The 25,383-nt window shown below is 41.7% G+C and overlaps 1 protein-coding gene across 1 annotated transcript in view; it reads left to right on the top strand.

The window, feature by feature from the left end:
• The window catches only part of LOC127581569 (ephrin type-A receptor 7), a 382,237-nt gene that overhangs the window by 313,166 nt on the left and 43,688 nt on the right, over positions 1-25,383 (top strand). The window contains 2 exon segments of the mRNA XM_052036035.1: positions 7,992-8,100; positions 12,925-12,980. Of these exon segments, the coding sequence (XP_051891995.1) occupies positions 7,992-8,100; positions 12,925-12,980 (165 nt within the window).

The raw sequence follows: 25,383 nt of genomic DNA, 5'->3' as shown, positions 1-25,383 counted from the left end.
ATCTTACTTCATGGAGTCATGGAAGCCAAGTGCGAAGTCTTTGAAACATACCAGTTGTGCTTTGGAAGGATTCAGATGTGACTAAGGGTGGAGTAACCATAGCACTCAAATGGTCTCCTGATAGGTGGAAGAGGCATTCTTCAGATGGGTCCATCTGCTCCTGCTGTCAGAGGCTTGTCCTTCTCCTTTCTGCTTCCAGAGTAGTACAGCTCCTGAACCCCCAATCTTTGTCAGTTCTGACTCTTGAGGTAAGCTTGCGGTAAATGGCACAGTGGTGCTGCAGGTAGAGCCACTACCTCGCAGCGCCAGAGACCCATGTTCAATCCTGACCTTGGGTGCTCTCTGTGTGCAGTTTGTTCATTTTCCATGTGGCTGCATAGGTTTTCTCTGGGTACTTCCCCCCACGTCCCAAAGATTTGGGAGTTGGTAGGTTAATTATCCACCGTAATTTTCCCCTAGTTTATAGGTGAGTGGTAGAATCTGAGAGGAATTGATGAGAATGTGGGGAGAACAAAAAATACGATTGAAACAGGATTAGTGTAAATGAGTGGACCTAAGAGCCTGTTTCCATGCTGTGACCCTTCCATTGTATATATGTGTGCTGAGTCCATCCAGCAGAGCCTGTTCTCCAATCACTTTACCTCTGCACCAAGGCCTGGCTCTGTGAAGCCCACGTAGTAAACTGGTGTGCAAGTTGGGAAACCGACTCATTGGTAGACAGAGGTGGAAAGAGAAAGCAGCTTCAAATTCCTGGGCGTCAACATCTCGGATGACCTGCCCTGGATCCAGCATATGGATGCAATCATGAAGAAGGTGTGCTATGCCTCTACTTACTTGGAAGCTTAAGGAGATTTGGCATGTCACCAAATACTCTAACAAACTTCTGCAGATGCACTGTTGAAAGTATCATGACTGGTTGTATCATGGCCTGGTACGGCAATTCCAACACAGAGGAGCACAAGAGGCTTCAGAGAGTAGTGGACACAACTCGGTCCCTCATGGGCACAGCCCCTCCCCACTATTGACAGCATCTACATGAGACGCTGTCTCAAGAAGGTGGCATCTATCATCAAGGGCCCCCGCCATCCAGGTCATGCCCTCTTCTCGCTGCTACTGTTGGGCAGGAGGTACAGACGCCTGAAGTCCCACATCACCAGGGTCAGGAACAGCTACTTTCCTACCACCATCAGGTTCATGAACCAACCCTAACCCCACCTCAGCAACAGAACACGATGGACCACCTCTTGCACTACCATGGACCTGTCTCTGATTTTGTTTTTCTTTTGCACTGATGTCTTGTTTTGCAGTCTTTTTCTTCATTGTCTGGCATAATTTATGTATAATTTGTGTTCTGTGTGTTTTCTGAACCTATGTGTTTGTGATGCTGCTGCAAGCAAGTTTTTCATTGTACCTGTACCTCACCGTACTTGTGCAAATGACAATAAACTCAACTTGTGTTAGGAGAAATCATGCACAGGCATCTTCCACTCCTCAAGATGGTGAATGGAAGGAAGACATCCTTAAAGCAGAGGATCTGCCTTCGAAGGAGGAGACCCACCTGACCACAGCTAAAAATTATCAGGCAATTCAGTCAGACTGTGCCTTTAATGTAGTGTCAGAGCAAATTGTACCTAACAAATTATAGTCCAAACCATCTCTCAGTATTGGTCACAACAAGCTGAACAGAAATGAGTTTAAAAATTAAAATAGATTTTTTTTTACTCCATTGCCTAAATGATTACCAGAAGCTATAATAAGCATCAAATTGAATCATTAGTGATGTGTTATTTTATGGATGCCTATTAAAAGCAAAAAAAAATATCAGTTTGCATTTTAATAAGGTTTTCTTTCAGTCAGGTCAGTTAGCAATTCAATGTTATATAGCAAATCAAGACAATTTGAAGGCTTGTTAACTTCCATCTCCAAACAAACTAGAAATTGTGTGTCTTTCGTGAGAATAAAATGAAAGTTCGAGAATTGCCTTTTCTTGAGTTTGTGCAATAAATAAAGATGTATTTGGAAAGAAGAGTATTTCTCAAAATAGACTTTTTTTGAGGAAGACCATTCATTCAGCTTTTTGCAGAAACCTCGAACTATTGAACACAGTGAAAATGATCTAAGACGCCAATTGTTTGGTCCTGGGATTAAACCCAGCAGCTGCTTTGTGCATAGCAAGATCCCAGCATATTTGACTACCTTAAACCTTGTTTGCCTACCTTTAAAAAATATTTTACTATATATAAGGGAAATAAGGAGAGGGGTGTTGGGATTAACATGAAGTATGGTTATTGGAGCCTGCTGCCTCACAACAGTCCTAATCTCCAGTACTGTCTATGTATGGTTTGCACGTTCTTCTTGTGACTACCTGGGTTTCCTCTGCACTTCCCAAAGATGTGCAGATAGATTGGCCACTGCAAATTGTCCCTAGTGAGTAGATGAGTGGTAGGATTTGTGTACAGACAATGGGGATGTGGGGAAAATGAAATGGAATTAGGGTAAATTGGTGCTTGATGGTTGGTGCAGACTCGGTGGGCCTGTTTCCATGCTTCATGGCTCTGTGACTCTCTAAGGTTGCTCCTCTTTGGAGCTGCCATGGACTGAATGCCCTCCTTCTGAGTCATTATAAGAAAGTAGATCATAGCTGAGGTGCTAAGGGTATTTGAGCAGAATTCGAATCTTAAGTGCCTGACTTACTGAATAAGACTGTCATTCACTGATCCAGCTTAAGCACTTCACTGTGTGCTTAAGCCTTCTTGTCTTTTTGGAGCAACTTAAGTCTTGCATTTATAGAAGGAAAATACTGCCAATGTTGGAAATCTGAAATAGCAGGAGCAAATGCTGGAAGTAACTGAAGGTCAGGCAACATCCATGGAGAGCGAAGCAGAGGCAATGTTTCAATCAATGACCATTCAACAGAACATGTTTGAAAATGCAGAGAAATAGGAGGGTGGGATGGGGAGAGAACAAAAAGGCAAGAATATGGTAGGTCTGAAGGCAGGAGATGAATAGAAAAGGTATGATGATGTAAGATGAGAGGATATTAATGGAACAATGTTGGTCCAGAGGAAAGGTAAATTGAAGAAATAGAAACATTAAATATAGAGAGGTCATGGTAGAAGTAGGTGATTCATCCCTTCAAACGGTTCCACCATTCAATAAGATCACGGCTGACCCTCTATTTCATTACCATATTCCCGCTCCCTTTCTGTATCCCTTGTTGTGACTGATGCATCTCTTGTAAAGGAATTCATCTATTTCCTTCTTAAAAATATTCAGTGGCTTGGCCTTTACTACGCTCTGTGGTAGTAAGTTGCACAGGTTCACCAGTCTCGGTCCTAGATATCTTAATTCCCTTCTTGAGACTACTAGTTCTGGACTCCCAGCCAGAAGAAGCATGCTCCCTGTTTCCAGTCTGTCAAGTCCTGACAGAACTTTATATGTTTCAATAAGATCTCCCCTCATCCTTCTAAACTCGAGTGAACACAGTCCTGGTCAATCAATCTCTCTCCATACAACCAGGAATCAGTCTGGTGAACAAAGGATCATCATTTAAACAATTTGGCCACCTCTGTTGACTTCAACATATGCAGCAAGTGCATAGTATCTGCGTATTCTCTAATTTCAGATTTCAAATACCTATACATTTACCTGTGGCAATTTCAGATAGCTGATCTGCTTTTTCTGTTTTGTTTTATATTTATACATAGTGCCTTTCATGGAATCCTTGTATCTCAGAGTGTATGAAATGCTTTGGTCAATGAAGTGCTTTTAAAATGTTATTGATCTGGATGACGGAATTGATGGCTTTGTGGCCAAGTTTGTGGATGGTGCAAAGATAGGTGGAGGGGCAGGTAGTGTTCAGGAAGCAGGGATTCTGCAGAAGGTTGGGAGAATGGGCAAAGAAGTGGCAGATGGAATACAGCGTAGGTAATTGTACGGCCATGCACTTTGGTGGAAGGAATAAAGGTGTAGACTATTTTCTAAATGGGGAAAAAATTCAGAAATCAGAGGTGCAAAGGGACTTGGAAGTCCTAGTGCAGGATCCTTTGAAAGTTACCTTACAGGTTGAATTGGCAGTAAGGAAGGCAAATACAGTGTTAGCACTCATTTTGAGAGGACCAGAATATAAGAGCAAGGGTGTAATGCTGAGACTTTATAAGGCACTGGTCAGACTGCATTTGGAGTATTGTGAGCAGTTTTGGGCCCCATATCTAAGGGAGGATGTGCTGGCATTGGAGAGGGTCCAGAGGAGGTTTACAAGAATGATCCTGGGAATGAAAGGGTTAGCGTATGAGAAGCGTTTGATGGCTTTGGGCTTGTACTCGCTGGAGTTTAGAAGGATGAAGGGGGATCTCATTGAAACCTACAAAATACCGAAAGGCCTGGATAGAGTGGATGTGGAGAGGATGTTTCCAGTTGTGGGAGAGTTTAGGACCAGAGGGCACAACCTCAGAATAGAAGGGTGTCCCTTTAGAACAGAGATGAGGAGGAATTTCTTTAGCCACAGGGTGGTGAATCTGCGGTATTCATTGCCACAGACAGCTGTGGAGGCCAAGTCATTGCGTATATTTAAAGCAGAGGTTGATAGGCTCTTGATTGGTAAGGGTGTCAAAGGTTATGGGGAAAAGGCAGGAGAATGGGGTTGAGAGGGAAAAATATATCAGCCATGATCAAATGGCAGAGCAGACTCGATGGGCCAAATGGCCTATTTCTCCTCCTATGTCTTATAGTCTAAAATGTATTCATTGTTGTAATGCAGAAATTGCATCAATTTACATAAAGCAGTATCCCACAAACAAGCAATGATAATTATGTACTTTAGTAATCTTATTTAAAAGATTAATATTGGCCACTATACAGGTGCAGATTTCTTAGCTTTGCTTCAGAATGCTTGCAATCTTTTCTGTCCACAAGAAAGACTAGACAGGACCTCAAATCACATTTCTTCTTAAATATGGCAGTTAACGACTTATCTCTAGTGTCATTCTGGTTTTTGTGCTCAGGTCAATAGAGTGGTTTGTGAACCCTGGACTTTCTCATCTGGATGTGGACATTACTGTGAGCTTCATCTGAGACTCCATCCGCTCCAATGACTCCCCCTGCCCATTAAAAAAAAACTCCTCCTTAGGGTTAGGTTCAATTGAGATGGCACAAGATAGGAGTTATGTTTTCTTTCTTCTGACGGGGAGTAAATGTCCCTTCCTGACATCAATCGGGAATACTATTTCCCATTCTTGCTAATCTTCTTTTGCTGTATCCAGGGAGAAAATAACACTTTTTTTTACCAGTATTTACCGGTATTTTACCGGTACTGGTGGTATTGCAAAAGTTGTCAGGGCCACTTTCTTTTCCAGAGTAAAGCACAGTAATAACACTTTCTTGTGTCACCCAGCAAATTTGATTGGGCACTTCTGCATGAGAGTCACGCTTTCACCCTGAAGTGTTCCGGATAATGTCATTCTGCATCGAATGCTCCTCTAAGGGCATTACAGGAACACTCGGACCATTGTGTGTCAGGAATAAAGGCACGCTGGACTGGCACTCATGTTGCTGAGGTACCATGTCTTTCATTGTTCTGGTCCCCTGCCCCTACATGGGCACAGCGGTTGGATCTGAGGCTGGGTTTGGTAGTGGGAGTAAGGTAATGGAATGGGGTGTGAAGGTTAGGATAAATCCCTTCCAACCTCTGTCACTGTTCCAGACCCAGAACCTTGTCCAACCCATTGACCTGCAGTCAATAGAGGCCTTGCCCTTCAACCCTTCCCTCCCCTCAACTGTTCCCACTTATCACCAGCTCCAATTCTCAGCATAATCCAGGCCTGGTTACTCCCACCTCCCATTCTCCCTCACCTGACCACACAACATTCAATTCCTTGTCTGCTCCCCTGCCGGATCCTTCACTACAGCACAACCCCTCATTCCCACTTTCTCCCAGATGGTCTTACAGCAAAACCATAGGCCCGATAAAACTGTTGGCTGCCACTCTTCTGGCCATCACACCCTTATCCCTTGCCTTGCTCCCCTTACCAAACCCAGCTTCAGCCCTAATTGCTATGCAGTGCACTTTTGATTAAATGCCTCTTCAGAAGTCTCCAAGTCCCAGATTTTAGTCGGTGAATAGGTTGGCAATGATATTCATTGCCACGCTGTTGCATTTGCTGCCTAATGCATCCTTCTGGGTGCACCAGAATGTCTAGGTCCCTGGTTTTTTTGTTGTATCCTCGAAACAGCAGAGTAGTAGCAAGGACCAAGAAAAAACTTTGAGGAATATTTAAAACTTTTGCACCAAATAGCACTGGATATCAAATGTACAATCAGGATTGTGAAATCATATCATGTTTGCTTAGACCTGCATATGTTAATAGAGAAGAAACTTGGATTTATTTCAACAAAGCAGTGACATTTCTCCCAAGACCATCTCTATTCAGCCTCTTAACGCTAAATTCAGATCCCATTATGAAAGTCCTGGTTAGCCTCTGTTTCCCAGCAGATGCCTTAGTCGCTCATTGAGTTATTAGTATGAGCCAGTGAAGCAAAAAGTGCCAGACTGGATGTGTGATGTGTGCTGAGTTATTTGCTATCAGGCAGCGAGAGGTCCAGTTGGTCTGAGTCACCCTGGGTTCAGGAGGGGCAAATCAGCCAGGGTTCAGACACTGCAGAAGCATTGGACACAATAGCACGGAGCACGACCAAAAGTGCCCCATTCTAATTTGTAATTGCTGTGATTTCACCAAGAAAAAAAGAGTACAATTTACTTCTTGCTTACATCAGTTTTGAAATGCATTGTACTGGAAAAAATAATGTGTCATCCAATTTCTAGGTAATAATTCTCTCAATCTATTCACCTCACTATATAACAAAACACTAGTTACTGTACTAGCCTAGCTTGGGTCCTGATCCTAAAAGAGAGAGCAGATTGATGAATTTATTTTTTAGGAGAAAATGTTTTTAAAGAACAAGTCTGCAAGGGTTAAGGACATTAAGTTAATGTTTAAGTAGTTTTAACTTTAGCAACTGTGGAATAATTCTGCAGCCCTGCAACCCCAGTGAAGGTACTGTATTTGAAGAAGTGTAGGTGACAGGGTAAGGTACAATCACAGCTCAGTTCCCTGAAACGTGCTTGCTAGGAGGATGCAGCTGCGACATAAAATCAGCAATTGTGACTTAATTGTGACATCCAAGTTGAAGTAATTGACTGACAAAAAGAATGACAAATGTCTGATAAACATGGCTGTTGAATTCAGATCTGATGAAGTCACTTCCATGAAGTTGCTTTGAGCGAAGAAGTGGAGGAACCTGCCCTCCCATTGACTGGATGGAAGCAAAGTAGGAAGACCTTGCTTCAGCTCTTCCTGATGAATTGGCAACCATGGTTGAATCATTATTTTAACATTATAGCTAACTCACAAAACTCAAAGGGCATCGCTTTATTTTGGCTTTTATTTTAACCTGATATGGCAAGTGTTTGGCAACATAGTGGTAGTAATGCTGGAGACTGGGCAATGAGTTCAAATGCCACCATGGTAGTGCTGGAATTTAAGTTTCAGGATGGCGCATTAGAGCAGTTCCAATGATCCAGGTTCTAGCCTGACCTCCGGTGCTATCTGGGTGGGAGTTTGCACGTTCTCCCTGTGACTGCATGGGCTTTCTCCAGGTGAGTTGGTTTCCCAGAGACGTGTGGGCTGGTGGGTTAATTTCCCACCATGAATTGCCTCTGGTGGTAAGTGGTAGAATCTGGGGTGGGTTGGGTGTGGCACTTGGTGGGAATGTGGGGAGAATAAAAATGGGATTAGTACACGATTAGTGTATTATGAGTGCTTGGTGGTTGCATGAATGTGTTGGGCTGAAGGGCCTTTGGCTCGTGCTGTATGAATCGATGGATCAATGATTATCAATGAACTATACTTCTCGAGCTGATGCACCATTTTGACACTCAAGTCAATACCTGTGCATGTTGAATATAACACTCTACTTTCATTTTTTTCCCATAGTTGCCATGGTATCCAGTGAGCAAAATCCAGTGATTGTCATTGCTGTGGTTTCAGTGGCCGGTCTGATCGTCCTGGTGTCGATGGTCTTTGGATTCATCATTTGGCGAAGGTAAATACAGCCAGGTATGAGAAGGGTATTAAGTGGCCCAACTAATGTAGGAGGGAGCGCACAATCATCCATCAGATTTATACCTCCTCTCTTTCAATAAATGCACCCCCATGAAGAGAGAACCAATTTTAATCGACTGGCAGTTGATCAGCCTTTTTGCTTTCATATTGAGGAATCTGCTATAGTGTGGACGTTGAAATTGTTAGATGACCATGTGTTAAGACTCGGAGAGAGAGATTAATAGAACTTTCTGTACAGTGCTTTGGGAAATTCCCCAGGTTGAGAAACTAGACACTTGCCTGACCAAAAAGATCTGGGAATGCAATATCTGAAGAATTTAATTCTGTTGCTTTCAGTGTGTTGTTACAGGATTCCTTGTTTTTCCTCTCCCTGTTAGAAAGTATGAAGATTGACATTACACGTTTTTGTTAATTTGTCTGGCCCTGTAATGTCATGAATTTCAATGCTGGTTCATTCGGAATCTAACTGAGCTATTACAAGCAAGCAATTTAAAGTGACAAGGTCCCTCTCAACTTGTGAATACTGCTTGAGTATTTCTGTCTGCAAGATTTAGTTAACACTTGGAGAACACTTGAAGAAGGAGCTAGCACAGGCTCAGTGGGCCAAACAGCCTCCTGCTGTGCCACATCGTTATAAGCTTCTAATCCAGCTCCAGAGATCCAATTATCTCAAAACTGCGTGCAAGGAGCAAGAAGTATCCTATAGGACATTCAGACAAAACAGGATTGGGCACCTCTCACTGCTCCGGTGGAATGTCTTCAAAGGAACAGCAGAAGGTTTAAGGGAGAAAGGTAGTGGTTGAACCTTCACACAAGAAGAGAAACATCAACATGAGTTTGAAGTCCAACCTTGTTCTCTCCTACTGTCTTCTTCCTGCTTGATGCCTGGTGGGAACATTTCCAGCAATAAAATCTGTCCATACTGACATAAAGACCTCTGCACAGACAAGGAGAACCCAGGGTCAATGTCCAGCATGTTGCGTCGGCTAATCTTAGCCAGGCTATAAAGTGGAGTTGTGTAATTGACTGTAATAAGGCTAGGGGTGGGGGAGAGAAGAAGTGGTTCAAGATCCTGGCCTCGATTCCTATCCTGTTAAATGGTGTTGTATGTTCACAAAACAGATTACTTCTTGAGAGTCTTTACCTAAACCCAGGCAGCTGATTGGACCAGTTGAATCAAATAAAAGGCAGCAACTATATCTGTGAACAAAAACAGTGATGAAAAGGGAATTGCGAAATTCATAGTTAATGATCAAACTTACGGACAGCACCAAATTGGCAGGTAGACAATCATCTGGATGACTATGATAAATCATAAGACGTCAATAATCATTAATGATAAACATATAATTGGCAAATAAAGTTCAATATAATGACAGGAGAGAGTGGATTTTGGAGGAAGTAAGAAAAGGATGTAAATGAAGTAGAAGAGTGAGGGGATCCAAAGTACTGATAAGTATACAATGAAAATAATAATTCAGGTTAATTAGGCCTTTAAAAAAAACTCCAAGACTCTTGGGAGGGATAAAATTGAAGAGCAGAGAAATTATATTAAACTTGTGACTGGCCCACACTCAGAGCCCTGGTTTCTATTTATGAAAGTGAGATGGAGGCACTGGACCTGGTGCAAAAATAAAGTATGATAACAGAACTAACCGCTTTCAGAAAAGCTTGAGCAGACAGGTACGGGAAAACTGAGAGGTAACCTGATTATGATTAAGATTATGGGAGACTTTGATAGAATGGGTATGGAGATACGGATCTAGAAATTCTATCACACGGTGTAATTTTTATGTGTGCTGCATGACAGAACTTAATTGGAAAATCAATTGCTGAAAAGTGATCAGCAACTTCCTGAATGTTTCTCAAAGGTAGGCAATTTGCTTCCGGATCCGCGTGTGTGACTTGCTTACACACCGAGGCATCTCGACAGGTGCATTAGCATTGAATGGGAAGCAGTTCACATTTGCCTACCACCTCAGCTGAGCTCGAGTCACGAATGGGGGGAGCCACACATTCAGAAACAGACTTGACAGTGAATGTGAGGCTTCTGTCAATGATACATTGGGGGGTGGGGGGCCAACCAGGTGTGTGGGACCATTTACAGGGATAGAGCTACAGATGCAATACCTTCCCTTTTACCTCTTCTCTTCCCACCATCCAGGGACCCAAACACCCCTCCCATGTGGAACAGAGATTCTCTTCAACTTCCATCCATTTTATTGCATTGCATTCTATGCTCACAATATGATCTTTACATGGGAGAAACCGAATGCAGATGGGCTGACCTGAAATGAAAATAGAAAATATTGGAGGCTCTGACCCAGAACGTTAACTACATTTCTCTCTCCACACAGACTGCATGACCTGCTGAGTATTTCCAGCACATCCTGTTTTTATTTTTGATTTCCAGCATCTGCTGGTTTTTGATTTTCAACCACAGTTTGGGTGAACTGCTTTGCAGGATACCTTTCTTCAGCCACAAGTGTAACCTGATCTTCCAGTCACGTTTCACTTTCATCTGCATTCCACTCAGCCTCTCCGTCTGAAACCCGTTCCAATGAAGCCCAACATAAGTTTGGAGAATGTCAATGCAGTTTTCATCTTGGCACATTAAGAGCCCTTGTGACTCATTATTCAATTCAATGCAGTCAGACGTACCATTTACCATGTTTCCTTTCAATATCTGGAGGCCACTTTGGCCCATCGAGTCAGTGCTAGTTCAGAGAGCAATCCCATTCACCCACTAATTTTCCCTGTTACCTACTCTCGTCTCATTCCCATCAACTCCTTAGATTTTACCACTTGCCTGTTATGCTCAGGATAGTTTGCAGTGGCCAATTAACCAACCAACTTGCACGTTTTTGGGACGTGGGCGTACCCAGAGGAAACCCACGTTGTCACGGGGACAATGTGCAGACACCCCACAGATCAGGATTGAACCTGGGTCGCTGGAGCTGTGAGGCAGTGACAACTCTACAAGTTGCACCACTGATGCTGGAAAACTGAAATAACAGCAGAAAATGCTGGAACTACTCAGTAGGTCAGGCAGCGTCTGTGAAGGGAGGAACAGGGTTAATGTTTTGAGTTGAAGACCTTTCACCACAACTAAGTAAGTTAGAAACTGAACATGTTTTAAATGGAGCATGGAAGGAACATCCTTGATCAGGTGGAGACCAAGAGAGACTGAGTGACACACACGGTGCTGGTGATGGCTGAGAGAGTGTGGTGAAAGCTCGTTATAGAGTCATACAGCACGGAAACAACCCATTCAGCCCAAGTGGTCCATGCCAGCCAAGAAACCCATCTAAGCTATTCCCATTTTCCGACACTGGCTTGTTTCCATAGCCTACCAGAGTGAACAGAGGAGAGAAAGAAAAAACTGGACTTCTTGCACAATTGACTTTTACAGTGAGGGCCTTCAGAGCAAATTTGAATTAACCTGACAGTTATCACCAGTTTGAAACATTTTTCCTGCCTCAGAAGAATTTCTAGATTAGTGTTTCTGTGTTTTTAGAAGCCCAGAGTATGAAGTATAAAGACATATTTTAATAAATTTAATAAGATGTTCTAGAGGAGTTTTCGTTATCCACAGTGTGAGAGAATGCTTAGCATTTGAACTCATTTTCTCAGGCAGTGGTTTCAATACATTATATTGATGCATGGACGGGGAAGCCAGATGAATAAATGAATGTGAAGGGCGCTGGGGATTATACTAAAGAGATAACACAAAGAGCAGTGGATGCAGCCTGTATGGGCTCTAAGCAGCACCATGGGCCAACCTGGAGAATCACCAGTACATTCCATGCATCTATTTAAAACCCTGTTTGACTGTATCTGGATTACTGTATCCAGCTCTGAGCACCGCATCCAAGGAAGGATGTACGTATTAGGCTTGCAGTCAGTGCAATCCAGACATAACAGAATGTGGCACAGTGGCACAGCTATAGAGCTGCTACCTCACAGTTTCAGTGCCCCAGGTTAGAGCCTGACCTGGGGTGCTGCCTCTGTGGAGTTTGAACGTTCTCCCTGTGACCAAGCGGGTTTGCCCCCAAGTGCTCTGGTTACCTCCCAATCCCAAAGACGTGTTGGTTGGCAGGTTAATTGAGGGCTGCAGTAAATTCACTCTAGTGTGTAGGTGAGTGGTAGAATTCAGGAAGGAGTTGATGGGGACATGGGGAGAACGAAATGGCATTAATGTAGGATTAATGTAAATGGGTGCTCGATGGTTGGCATGGACTTGGTGGGCTGAAAGGCCTGTTTTCGTGCTGTAAAGTCTTGATTCCATGACTTCAATGGTACCAATCCTAAATAATTAAACTAATGAGAACCATTTACATAAAATAGCCTTGGATCCTTCTATTTAAGGAAGATTAGAGGTATTTAAGATGAATAAAGATTTTGATAGGTTAGTTTGAGTGAGACTAAGTCCTACAGTCATACTGAACAAAGAGGCATAACTTTCTAAGTAGAGCCAGGATGTGATAAAGTGAAGATTGCACTTTCTCGTCCAAATGGTATTGAAGACTTCAACTCTCTCCCTTAAACACTGTTAAGACTGTACCAAATAAACATTTTAAAACTTGGGTTGATAGATTTTTGTTCAGTGAGCATAGTAAAGGTTAGCGTAAAGGTTATGGAACCAAGGTAGCCAAATGGATCTGCCACAATCTAATGGAGTGACAGATCCGTCTTGAGGAGCTGACTGGCTGATTCCTGTTCCCATGTTACTAAAAAAAAATGCCTAGAAACTCATCCTCAGTCAGTAGCACATAACATGAACTGTGAAACTCATCTGTTTCAGGCATTGTGGGTACAGCAAGGCCAGTCAAGATGGAGACGAGGAACTTTATTTCCACTGTAAGTAATATTACTCAGACATTCAGAGTCATACAGGCTACGTTTTACAATCTTAATATTGTTTTGATAACGTGGTTCCCAAAGTAGAAGTGTTTGTGTGCTTTGGACTCAGCTGCTCCTTCTGAAGCGTGCTATCTGGGTGAGTCTGTAACAAACCTCTCCAGAACTTGTAGAAATGACAACTTCATAGCCACAGGAGCTGTGGTTTCTGCACTAGGATCACAGGGAGGGCATTCATGCACCTGAAAACAATAGATGCTGGAGACAAGCCACGCCATGAGTAAGTCTGTTAATGTGCTCAATCCTCACATTCTTCAAGTATCTGGATGCTTTTAGCTGCTTTCTTTTATAATCTGTAACTTTGTATTTTTAATTCTTGAGGATTATAAGACAATTCTTGAGAATAGTTTTTACTTGGTTGTTGCCAGTTATTTAACTGTATTGTGGAGAATGGATGCTTGCTAAAAGGCATTCCTTCCCCAATCCCTTCACTCTCAGCTCAATGCATGCAGCCTGTGTCCTTGTGCTGGACCAGGTGTCAAACACATTAATCTTAAAATTACATGATTACTGTGGCACATATTGACCCTAATAGTCTGTGGTGCTGTTCATGTGGCAATGGAGCCCTTAAAATCTAACGCATCAGTACCTCCTCTTCGTAGTCAATAAGGTCTCTATCTGATCATCCATTAGCCTTTTGTATCCAAGTCAGAGAGCAATATAGCATGGATACAGGCCCTTTGGCCCAACGAGTCCATATCAACCGCAGTGCTCACTCAGCTCGTCCCAATTTCCTGTGTTTGGCCCGTATCCCTCTAAGCCCTGCCCCTGCATGTACCTATTCAAGTGCTTCTTAAATGATACTGTTGTACCTGCCTCACCCATTTCCTCTGGAAGCTCGTTTCATATACTCACCACCCTCTGCATGAAAAAGTTGCCCCTCAGGTCCCTTTTAAATCTTTCCCCTCTCACCCTAAATCTATGCCCCCTAGTTTTGGACTCCCCTACCCTGAGAAAAAGACTGTTAACATCCGCATTATCTATGCCTCTCATAATTTTAAACACTTCTATAAGGTTGCCCCTCATTCTCCTATGTTCCAAAGAATAAAGACCTAGCTTGGCCAGCTTCTCCCTATAACTCAGGCCCTCTCATCCTGACAACGTCCTCATAAATCTTTTCTGCACTCTTTCAAGATTAACCATGTCTTTCCTATAACAGGGTGACCAAAACTGTATACAATACTCCAAGTGTGGCCTCACCAACGACTTATATAACTGCAACATAATGTCCCAGCTCCTATACTCAATGCCCTGACTGATGAAGGCCAGTGTGCTAAATGCCTTTTTCACCATGCTGTCTACCTGTGATGCCGCTTTCAACAAACTCTGCACTTGTATTCCTAGGTCCCTCTGTTCCATCACACTCTCTCGTACCCTGCTGTTCATTGGTTATAAGTCCTACACCGGTTTGACCTTCCAAAATGCATCACCTCACACTTACCTGTATTGAAATCCATTTGCCACTCCTTGGCCCACTTTCCTAACTGATCAACTGACCCTGTAAACCACGATAACCTTCTTCATTATCAACAACACCTCCTAATTTCGTGTCATCCGCAAACTTACTGATCAATTTGTGTCATCCGCACTCTTATTGTAGAAAAAGGACTCCCGGCTGTTCAATCTTTCTCAATAGGTATAAAAGGGTAAAATTTATGCTGGTGCTCCACTCTTCACCAACCTCCCCCCACCTCCCCACTCCCCACCACTTAGGCCTGGAACCAAGAATAAAGAGTGTCAATCACAAGGGAGTAAAGCTGAGTCAGAAATGGATTCTAATGGTAGATAGAGAACAGATCGTCATTCCAGAACTATTTTAACCCAACCTTCAGCACAGGAAGGTACAGGAAGCAACCTCCCTTCCTGCTGTCATTTTGTGAGACATCCTCTTAATCAGAAGCATGAGAAACCTTCTAATGGGCATTTTACTCCTGCTTTATGAGATGCAGTGAGGACTCAGTGGAAAGATCTCAATTGTTCACACTAAAGGCAACTTCTGAGGCAATGGGTTCTGTGCCAGAAGTGGTTCAGAGTTATTTATTATCTTTTGTAAGTTCCTTTCATAATTTGTATTTTGTTACAAACATCAAATGTGTGAGAGCATCAGCTCAACCTTTACACATTCTGCTCCACCTATTTCAGTGAATTGTAATGCAGGATGAATCAAATCAGCAACTGATCATCTTATATATCATCCATTCCAGTAATCAAAGATGAAATTTGACCGCAAAGATAAAATTTGGCCCCAATATTTCTATTAGCAGGACGTTCAATAATCAGAGGTCAAAGATTTAAGGTATTGGCAGAAAGTTCAAAAGGGAACTATAAATAATTTTTTTTACACACAATGAGATGTTATAGTTTGGAATGTGCTGTTTAAAATGTTGGTGGAACCAGATTCAGTAACAACTTTCCAAGAGGGAATAATTATGTATTTGTAAAGGAGAAATTTTCAATGCAGTGGGACTAATTGGATAGCCCTCTCATTGAGCTGAAACTGAAATGGTCCAGATATCTTCCTCCAGTACTGTAACATTCTTTGGCTCTGTAATGCAATGCTGAATGGAACTCTTTAAAAGGCCAAATCCTTCAGCATTAAGTATTGTATGTGGAGAACAACTATTTATATTGAAATAAATGGAAAGTACAATTTAAAAGACTTGCCAATTGTTAGAGACATAACCAATAGTAACACCATCTTCAGAATGTCAGATCCAGAGTATAATTGGTGGTATCGAGAGTGAAAGGCAATGCAAGACAAGACCATACTTTCCAACTTGATTGGCCATAAGCACCTCAGACTGATGAGTTTAGATTTTATTTTCAATGCTGACAGTGGAATAGATCTCCAACTTTATTAAAAGTGTAAAACACGTCAAGTTAAGGCAAGCTTTCATCTGCCTTATTCCATCACATTAATTGAGATTTATTCCAGTGCCTGGTCCAAAGGATGACTGCAATCAAAATACTTTCTGGCATCTTGACTGAACTAAGAGGAAGATCTTTATTTTGTCCTTATGTGGATTGAAAATTTTTACAGCGATGCATCACCTCAATTAGATTTTTAGCTGCCATTTTAGTTTCAAGTGGCAACTCATGTTAAGATCTAAAACATAGAAACTTAAATTGTGAACTTATTACCTTAACATGACCTGAGAGTATTGAATGCATTGACACTCCAAAAAATATAATGGGACGATGTGATATAGAAATACAGAATACTGCCTGATATGAGGAAATTCAAGTAAAAAGAGAATGAAAAGGAAGAAGACTTGTTGTTAGATCCGTGAAGATTATGGGGGTAATATGAAAGAACGGTTGAAAATCTTGCAAAGATGTGGCTAGTAACAGAATGGTTTGTGTCATTAAGTGATCATGAATACCGAATTAATATAAGAAGTTTAGAACAAAGAGCAACAGAAAACCTTACACTGAGAATTGTGGAGGTCTACAATTAATTGGTTTTGGAGTTGAGATAGATACTGTCAATATTCAAGATTAGATTGGATAGAAGAGATAAGGTAATGGAATGGATTTATAATTAAGACAATTTATTCATGTCACATACTGGCAGGTCCAAGTGGTGTGTCTTTTCAAATCCAGGTCTTCAGTGCTGTTGAATTAACATTTGAGTGACGATTCCAGTAGAAACGAAGCCAAAGCTAACAATGAGAATTTAAACAAAATACATACAGGAACTAAGTTATAAGTTGTAAATGGCCCAACTGGAAAGTCAAGGTAAGTATTCTATTGCACTTTCTAATGGCAGTATCCTCCTGTCTGGTATAAGATTTCAGAGTATTGATCACCACCTCAGCAATATTGATTTGGCTTTATAGACCTTGTGAGAAGGTATTAAGCGAGCTTTTGCAGGTGAATAGTCTGGGTGATCCTAAAGTACATACTGAGAGACAAGCAAGAGGTGTTACACACTCAGTCCAAAATAGATAGTTAAATCCAGGTTTAGCATTGATCATAGAAGCATTTTATTCTTCTCTCTGACTTTCATCTGTGCAATCCACTGTTGCTTCATTATATATTTTTTCTACACTATTGTTTTTTGGTATGCATTGTGTGTGTATCTTTTTTTCCTGTTTGTCCATCCTCCTCTCTTTATTTCATTTGTGTTTGTCTCCCACTCACTCTGCCGCTCTCTTATTAATACCTTCTGAGCTCAAATTTAACAAAGATTCCAATTTACTGTGAACACCAACAAAACTGTTCATTCTTCATACATAGTTTCTTTTTAAAAGAAGCCAGAGCAGTTTGTACAATGTCTTGTAGAGAAAGTCAATATTATTAACCTAAAAGCCACCAGTCCTATGAGAGTGCCAACATGATTTGGCAGCCTGGCTGTAGTACTGAATGGTGAAGATGAAGCACTGTTTAATCTGTCATGTTCCATTAAATGTCTCAGGATTAATTAGTGACCAATTGTTGAGAGATATAGAAGGACAGCTATGTGATGACTTTTAAAATGGAGGTGTTAGCTGAAAAAACTTGCATGTTTGTTGAACTGGTTATGTTATATATGCAAATCTTTGCCTTGCCCTTCTAGAACTTCCCAGATTCTGCAATAGTGGTTTGAAAGGAAGCAAATGAAGCTTCACTGTCCAATAAGTGAATGAGTAGGGAAACAGGGAACAATAGGTCAGTTAGTTTTGGGGACAATGATGGAATCTATTATTAAGGACATGGTAACAAGGCATAACAGGTTTTTGTTGAGGCAATACCTGGAGTGCTGTGTACAGTTTATGTAATAGAAAAGGAGGGATGTACCTACAATGGAGGCAGATCAGAGATTCCTGGCATGAAGGACTTGGAAGGAAAAGTTAAGCAGTTTGATTCTGTGCTCATTGGAGTTTAGAACAATGAGAGGCAATCTTATGAAAACATAAATTCTGAGAAGACCTGACCCGATAGATGCTGAGAAGATGTTTCCCCTTGTATGGGAATCAGGAATCAGGGCCCATAATGAGGGATCACCCATTTAAGACAGAGATGATGAGGATGTCTACCTTGCAGAGGCTAGTGAATGTCCAATGAGTTGTGGAGACTGAATCACTGAATATAGTCAAGCCTGAAGTGCTGAAGTGGAGCAGTCAAATGGAGTAGTCAGATAGAGTAGTAGGATAATAGAGCCAAGGCCAAGGTCAGATCAGGCGTGATGTTATTGAACGTTGGAGCAGGTTCAAGGGGCCATTTGGTCTCCACCTGCTTCTGTTTTTTAGATTCTTATGCTCGCATGGACAATCATTTCTCAGAAACTCAAATGTGAAGCCCTGGTTTTGTTTTCATTACTTTGTAACTGAATGTTTTTTCTCCCCTCAAGTGAAATATAGAAACATAGAGAAAACTACAGCGCAATTCAGGCCCTTCAGCCCACAAAGCTGTGCCGAACATGTCCCTACCCTAGAAATTACTAGACTTACCCATAGCCCTCTATTTTACTCAGCTCCATGTACCTATCTAACAGTCTCTTGAAAGACCCTATGGTATCCGCCAATTATATAATAATTGTTATATGATGACAATTATTACTGGAAACTTCGGAAACTCAACCAAGCAGATTATGGTGTGTATCCACCTTGCTTTCCTGATACAATCTGCATATCAGTCACATACAGGACGATGTAATTCCCCATGCAATTCACCTTCTGCAATAACGTTCCAAACGAGCACGTGAATCAGTTACCACTCCATCTATTGCCCCTATTTCCCAATAATGTGCAACTCACAGGCTTAGCTCATGATGCTTGGAGTGAAGTATTAGCATGCATTAAATATTGAAAACAAAGTGTACGAATAAGTAATCCATTTCAGAATGGCAATAAATGGATTACCACAGGAGTAAGTGCTTGTTCCTCAACTATTTGCAATCCTTATCAATGCTTGGATCAGGAGCTCAGTGTAAGTTTGCTAACGATACAAAGCTTGGGATGGGAAATAAACAGTGAGATAGATAGCAAGAAGATACAAAGGCATTTAAATTGATGAAGCCAGTGATACTCAGCTCTCAAGCTGTACGTGGCTATTTGGTGAGCAGCTTGCGGCTCAAGACCTCTAATTTCTGTATTAGAATATGAAATTTTATTATACTAGACTAGTAATTATACTACACTTTCTATTATACACTGCTAACACTAGGACACCAGTTAAAAATGAATAAGAGTTCACTGCACAATCATGTGAATTCCTCTTGTTGATGTTACCACCCCTTGCAAAATGATGAAAACAATGAAAAGAGGAAAGTACAAAAGTGAATACAGATCTTTTGGTGAAGAGTGCAAACCCAATTTTGTTGTGCCCAGTGGTGGAGGTAAATATGTCCACTTAATATGCAGCAATTTAATTGTCCAATTCAAAAAAATCAAAGATTAAAAACAACGGATGAAATTGACTGACTCTCCACACAGAGTCCTTTTAAATCGCCATCTCAAGCACAGACCCAACTTTACATAGCTTGCGTCTCAGAGGAATAGCCATACATCAAAGTGACAGGCAGGTAATTAAATACATGCAATGAATAACTTAGCTATATTTAGTGTTTATTGCACTGAAAACTTATTTGCTTAAATTTTTAGAGAACTTGATTATATCTACAGTTATGTATTTAATATGATTATATGTATGTGTTTGCTAAGGTGATGCAGAGAGCATAGAGTAGTCATCTGGCTGTTTTGGTTTAATAGCGATAGTGAATTAAATCCAGAGTCACATGACAATGAGTACCACAGGACTAAGTAATTGGGCAGGAAGCTGGCAGATAGAGTACAGTATATGGGTAAGAACTGAAAAGCTATATTTTTAAATAGTGAGAAATTATTAATGGATTTGGATGTCCTTGTACAGGAATCAAAGAAAGTTAACTTGTAGATACAGCAAGCAGCAAGAAAGGCAAGTGCAATGTTAGCTTCTATTGTGAGGAGTGTGCAGTATAAGAATTAGGAATTTGCTGCAGTTATATAGGACTGCATTTGCAATATTCTGCAGATTTTTGGTCTTACCAGGTAGCATGTGCTGCCTTCAAGAAGGATTGCAACAGATGTTCACTGGATTGATTTCTGGAATGGAAGAGCCTTACAAAGGAAGAAAATAAATAGAATGGGTTTATATTTTCTGGAATTAGAAGGATGATGGATGAACTGTTTGAAAGGTATAAACTTTCTAGAGACCGTGATGGGAAGGAGAATTGTATTTTTCTCTCCCAAGGTGAAGAATCTGAAACAACAGTGCATTGATTCAAGGTAACAGGTTACCCTGTTAGGATTAAAACAAGGGGAAATTTCTTCACTTTTGAGGACTGCTTATCCTTGGAATTCTGTATCCCAGTGTGTTATAAGTATATTCAAGGCTGGCAACATTGCATTTTAAAGAATATGGAGATAGGGGGAGAAAGACAATGCAGGGTAAAGCTTCATCAATCACCTTATTAATTGGTATAGAAAATTCAAAGTGTCTTAAATTCTGCTCCTGCTTCCATTTTTTGCATTTGGGGTGGTACAGTGTTGCAGCTGGTCGAACTGCTCCAGTGACCAGGGATAAATCCTGACCTCCCGTGCTGTGTGGAGTTGCCTTGTTCTCCCTGTAACCATGTGGGTTTCCCCAGGGTGTTCCGGAATCCTTCCATATCCCAAGGATTGTGTGGGTTGGTAGGTTAATTGGCCCCTGTAAATTGCCCTACTGTCTAGGTGAGTGGCAGAATCTGGGGGGACTTGATGAGAACATGGGGAAAAGAAACATTAAATTAATGTAGGATTGGTGTAACTGGGTGCTTTAATAGTCAGCGTGTATGATGGACTGATGGGCTCTATGACTTTCATTGTTAATCTACAGAAAACACACATTTATGTAGCTTTGATGTACAAGAGAAACATTTATTTTCCAAAATTCAATTAAGAATCAATTTACTCTCTTCAAAATGGCATGTTAAAAATCTTTCTGAATTATTTGCTGAAGAGTGACAATGTGAAAATGCTTTATAAATCCTAGCCACAGCCTTAGAGGTATACTGAAATGAATGGCAGGATAACAGCAGTGCTAAACTGCCATGGTGTGACAGCTACAAACCTTCACTACTGTCTCCTTGCCCATCCTCTTCTCATCAAAAGTGAGATTATAAACTCACCAGGTGAGTAATCCTGGGAATGGTTATTGTCCCAGTTCCTTCTATTGCCAACCAACGGTGCATTCCCGTTACTTTGTCGTCAATTTAATCCCATTGTGCACCCTATTCCGGTGTAAAAACTGAGTGAACAATTGTGTAGAGGAAATCTGGTTGCCTGGAACTTGCTTTGATCAGTGAAGAGCTTCCCGGTGTTTTGGGAGTGTGCTGAATCAGCACATTGGTTTGTTTTAAATAGTTCTAATTCCATGGGGGATTTTAACTGTCAGGTTAATCCCTTCAACTTTAAATACTGTCTCAAACCTTTGAGTACTTTCCAGTATTGTGCACACCACAGATAAGAAATAATAATGAAGGCTCAGCAGTTTTAGAAGCCACTCAACATAAATGGTCCTTTAGAAAGAGGTTCTATTTAAAGATCAATAACCATGACATTAGCAACTTCATGGAAAGTATTCCTCTACAACACCACTTTACATATAAATAGAAGAGATTGCAGATGCTGGAATCTGGAGCAAAAAAACAAACTACTGGAAGATCCCAATGGATCAAGCAGCATCTGTGGAGACAAGGGGCAAGACCCTGCATCAGGATTGAGAGTGCACATGGAAGATATCCAGTACACAGAAGTGAGAGGGAGGGGTGAGACAGAGGCTGGTAGGTGATAGGTGGAACCAGACTGAGGGGGTTGGGGGTGGATGATGGGCATATGGAGCTAAGTGGGGGAGGGGTAGTGTTGAGAGAGGCTGGCCGCTGATAGGTGGAACCAGATGTTGGGGAGAAAAGGCAGATAAAGTAGGAAAAATGCAACAAGGGAGGAGAAAAGCAGGTGGATAGGTTTCCCTTTTCCCACACAACTACTCTCACACTCTCTCTCCCCCAGACAGAACAAAATCAGAGTCCCCTTGGTCCTCATCTCTCACCCCACTAACCTTTGCATCCTTCATCATTTCTGCCAGCTCCAATGGCATTCCCCCACCAGTCACATCCTCCCCTCTCCCACCAACTCCACCACCCCCCCCCCCCTTTTCTGCTTTCCACAGGGACCACGTTCGCTGTGACTCCCTGGTCCAATGTTCCCTTTCCAGCCACCCCTCCCTGCCCCCGGCACTTCCCCCCGCAACCATAGGAGGTGCAACACTTGTCCCTTCACATCTCCCTCACCACCATGCAGGGACCTAAACAGCCCTTCCAAGTGAGGCAGCGATTCACCTGCACCTCCTCCAACCTGGTATGTTGCGTTTAGTGCTCGCAATGTGTCTTCTTCTACATTGGTGAGACCATGCATGGACTGAGCGACTGTTTTGCAGACCTGCACTCAATCCACAGTGGCCATCTTGAGTTTCTGGTTACTTGTCATTTCAACTCCCCTTTCCATTCCCACACTGACCTACATGTCCTTGGCCTTCTTCAATGCCGCGGTGAAGCCAAGGGCAACTAGAAGAACAATACCTTTTATTCTGCCTGGGTAGTCTACAACCCATTGGTATAACTACTAAATTTTCCAATCTCAAGTAACCACCCCCCTCCTCTTCCCCACCCCTGTCCTTTCCTACATCCACCAGTCCACCCAGGTTTTCTCTCTCTCTCTCTCTCTCTCTTCACCTTTTCCACCCCTCCCCACTGTTACCTGGACTTGTTACCCCCTCCTACATCTGCTCATCACCCATGTACCTATCTATCTGGGTTTCTTCTCCCTTGGTTCACCTTTCATATCACCTCTCCTACCTGATTTTAATCTGGCCGTCATCCCTCCTTTGTTTGTTTCCACCTATCACTTACTTGCCTCTGTCTCAACAACTCCTCTCCCCCTCATCCAAGTGGGTCCATCTGCTCATCCCCACCACCCCCCCCCACCCCACCCCACACCTCATCTGGTTCCATCTATCACCTACCAGCCTTTCTCATCCCTCTCTCTCACCTCTTTATACTAGCTATCTTCCCTTTACCCTCTCAGTCCCGATGTAGGGTCTCAACCCAAAATGTCGACCACCTCTTTGCCTGCACAGACACTGCTTGACCAGTTGTGTTCTTCCGGCAGTTTTTATTGCATATAAATCAGCAGTTCATTGACCTACTCTTCCAGAGCTACTTCAGAACAGGAAGAAAAAAAAATGCTGTACCAAGGAAGGAGATATGAACAATGAACAAATTAATGCAGTAGGTTTAAGTCAGAATCTTAAAAGGGGAGAAGGAGATGAAGGAGACCGAGGAAGATAAATCCCAGCCCTGGGTTCTAGGAGGCAAACACCACAGGTGCCAATGGCAGGGTGCAGGAAAGATGTGGGATGTGCAGGGAGCAGAAATGGAGAGTTTAAATTTTGCAGCATCTTTGAAAATCGGTACTCTGTAAAACATGGACATGATTTAGAAAAAAACAGATGCACTAAATGACTGCTATTGGATTAGAGAAATGCTGCCATGCACACTGCAATTTACTTTTGAAATGTTTCCACATTCGGAGCTTACTGTGGCAGGACTTGATCATATACAATTCTCAGTTGTGATGTTTGTGAATTCATATCACTTTGGCAAACCTGTTAACGAAAAGCAAGAGCTGCAATCTCGCATTGTTTTCATTTCTTCCTATTCTGAGTGACAGCAGAATGAACTTATTATCAGAGTTCAGAGAATGGAGGAAAGTTGTAGATAGATAGTTGCATGCCCAAACCAAGTTCAACTTTTCAAATCTTACTTTGACCATTGCAAAAGGAACATTGATGTTTGTATATCCAATGGAAAAGCAAGTGAACAACCCAAATACCATCACTTTGGCAGCTTATCTCACAGGAAGTTACCCAAATGAACAAGATATTTAAAACAGTATTCCTTAAATTTTCCGCTCATTGCCATGCATCCAGTAAGGTGAATCACAAATATCTGAAGAAAAGAGGATCCTTTAGGAAAGCCTCAGTGAAGAATCTCAGAGCAGTTGGTGTGTGTAGCAGCATTCTTTACCAATGATCCCATCTCTAATCAGAAGTAATTTTGTGTATACTGATGCCTTCATCCAACTTTAATCTTTAAATCTTGATGCCACAGCCCAGTTGTAAGGCTTGGTGGCCGAGGAGTGTATAAGAAGGTGTGCTGTACATGGAACCCAGAAAAAAAACCGCTGTGACTTATGAGGAGAGATTAGATAGGTTGGGTTTGTTTTCCTTGGTGCAAAGGAGGCTGAGAGGGGTCCTGATAGAGGTGCACAAAATTATAGGAGGCATCGATAAGGTAGATAGTAAGAAACCATTCCCCATGGTGGTATTGGTTTAAGGTGAGAAGTAAGAGGTTTAGAGGGGATCGAAGGATTTTTTTTCACCTAGAGGGTGGTTGCCTGAAGCATCTGGAGTAACCTGAATTGTAAAAGCATAATAGGCTCAGGACCAAGTGCTAGTCAATGGGATTAGTACAGATAGGTTCTCAATGGTTGGCATGGAGATGATGGACTGAAGGTCCTGTCTCTGTGAGACATGAGTAAGATCTCTGGCTTGCTTCTATGCCGATCGTTTAGTTCAGCACTGATATATCAAATTCTATTGTGATGGCCACTGTCCAACGGTGACCTGGCTTTACTTGTTGCTCTAATTCTTCCCACATCCTAACAGGAAGGTGTAACTTCCAGTGAGTGTTTTGCTGTGATGGTGGAGAGGATGGCATCTATGTCTTATTCCTCTGGGATACAATATCTTAGCACTATAATACATGGTGCTTCTGTCCTGTCACAGTAGTTTGATGGGTAATTAATGAGATGTGATTATAAATAGCTAAAAATTTGCATTAGTAATGAAACAGCTCTATATTTAATCACTTTTTCAAACTAGGGTGACATTTAATACATTCATCCTGTTCCTCCAAATTAGTTTATTTTGTCTATTATAATTGGTGATATTCATGTACACAGCCCCAAGGGACAAAAGTCCTACTTGCCAAATGAAAGAACCACAGTGGATAAAGGAGTTGAGAAGTACCATAAGATTAAAGAAGAGAGCATTACAAGCAGGCAGAAAGTAGCATGAACTCAGAGGACCATGAGAGGTATAGTAAATATAAGTATGATAGTACAAGCTGCAAATGTAAATACAGAAAGTATGAGGGATATCAAGGTTAACAGAAAGTTTTTAACATTATACTAAAAGAGAAAGGTTCTAAAGAAAATCCTGATAGGGCCTGATGGTTTGCACTGTAAACTTTTAATAAACAAAAATAAGGAAATTATGAATGGTT

The sequence above is a fragment of the Pristis pectinata genome, chromosome 22, assembly GCF_009764475.1.
Source record: "Pristis pectinata isolate sPriPec2 chromosome 22, sPriPec2.1.pri, whole genome shotgun sequence".
Classification (NCBI taxonomy): domain Eukaryota; kingdom Metazoa; phylum Chordata; class Chondrichthyes; order Rhinopristiformes; family Pristidae; genus Pristis; species Pristis pectinata.
Note: the sequence above shows the minus strand (reverse complement) of the source record. Positions and strands in the feature narration are given on the sequence as shown.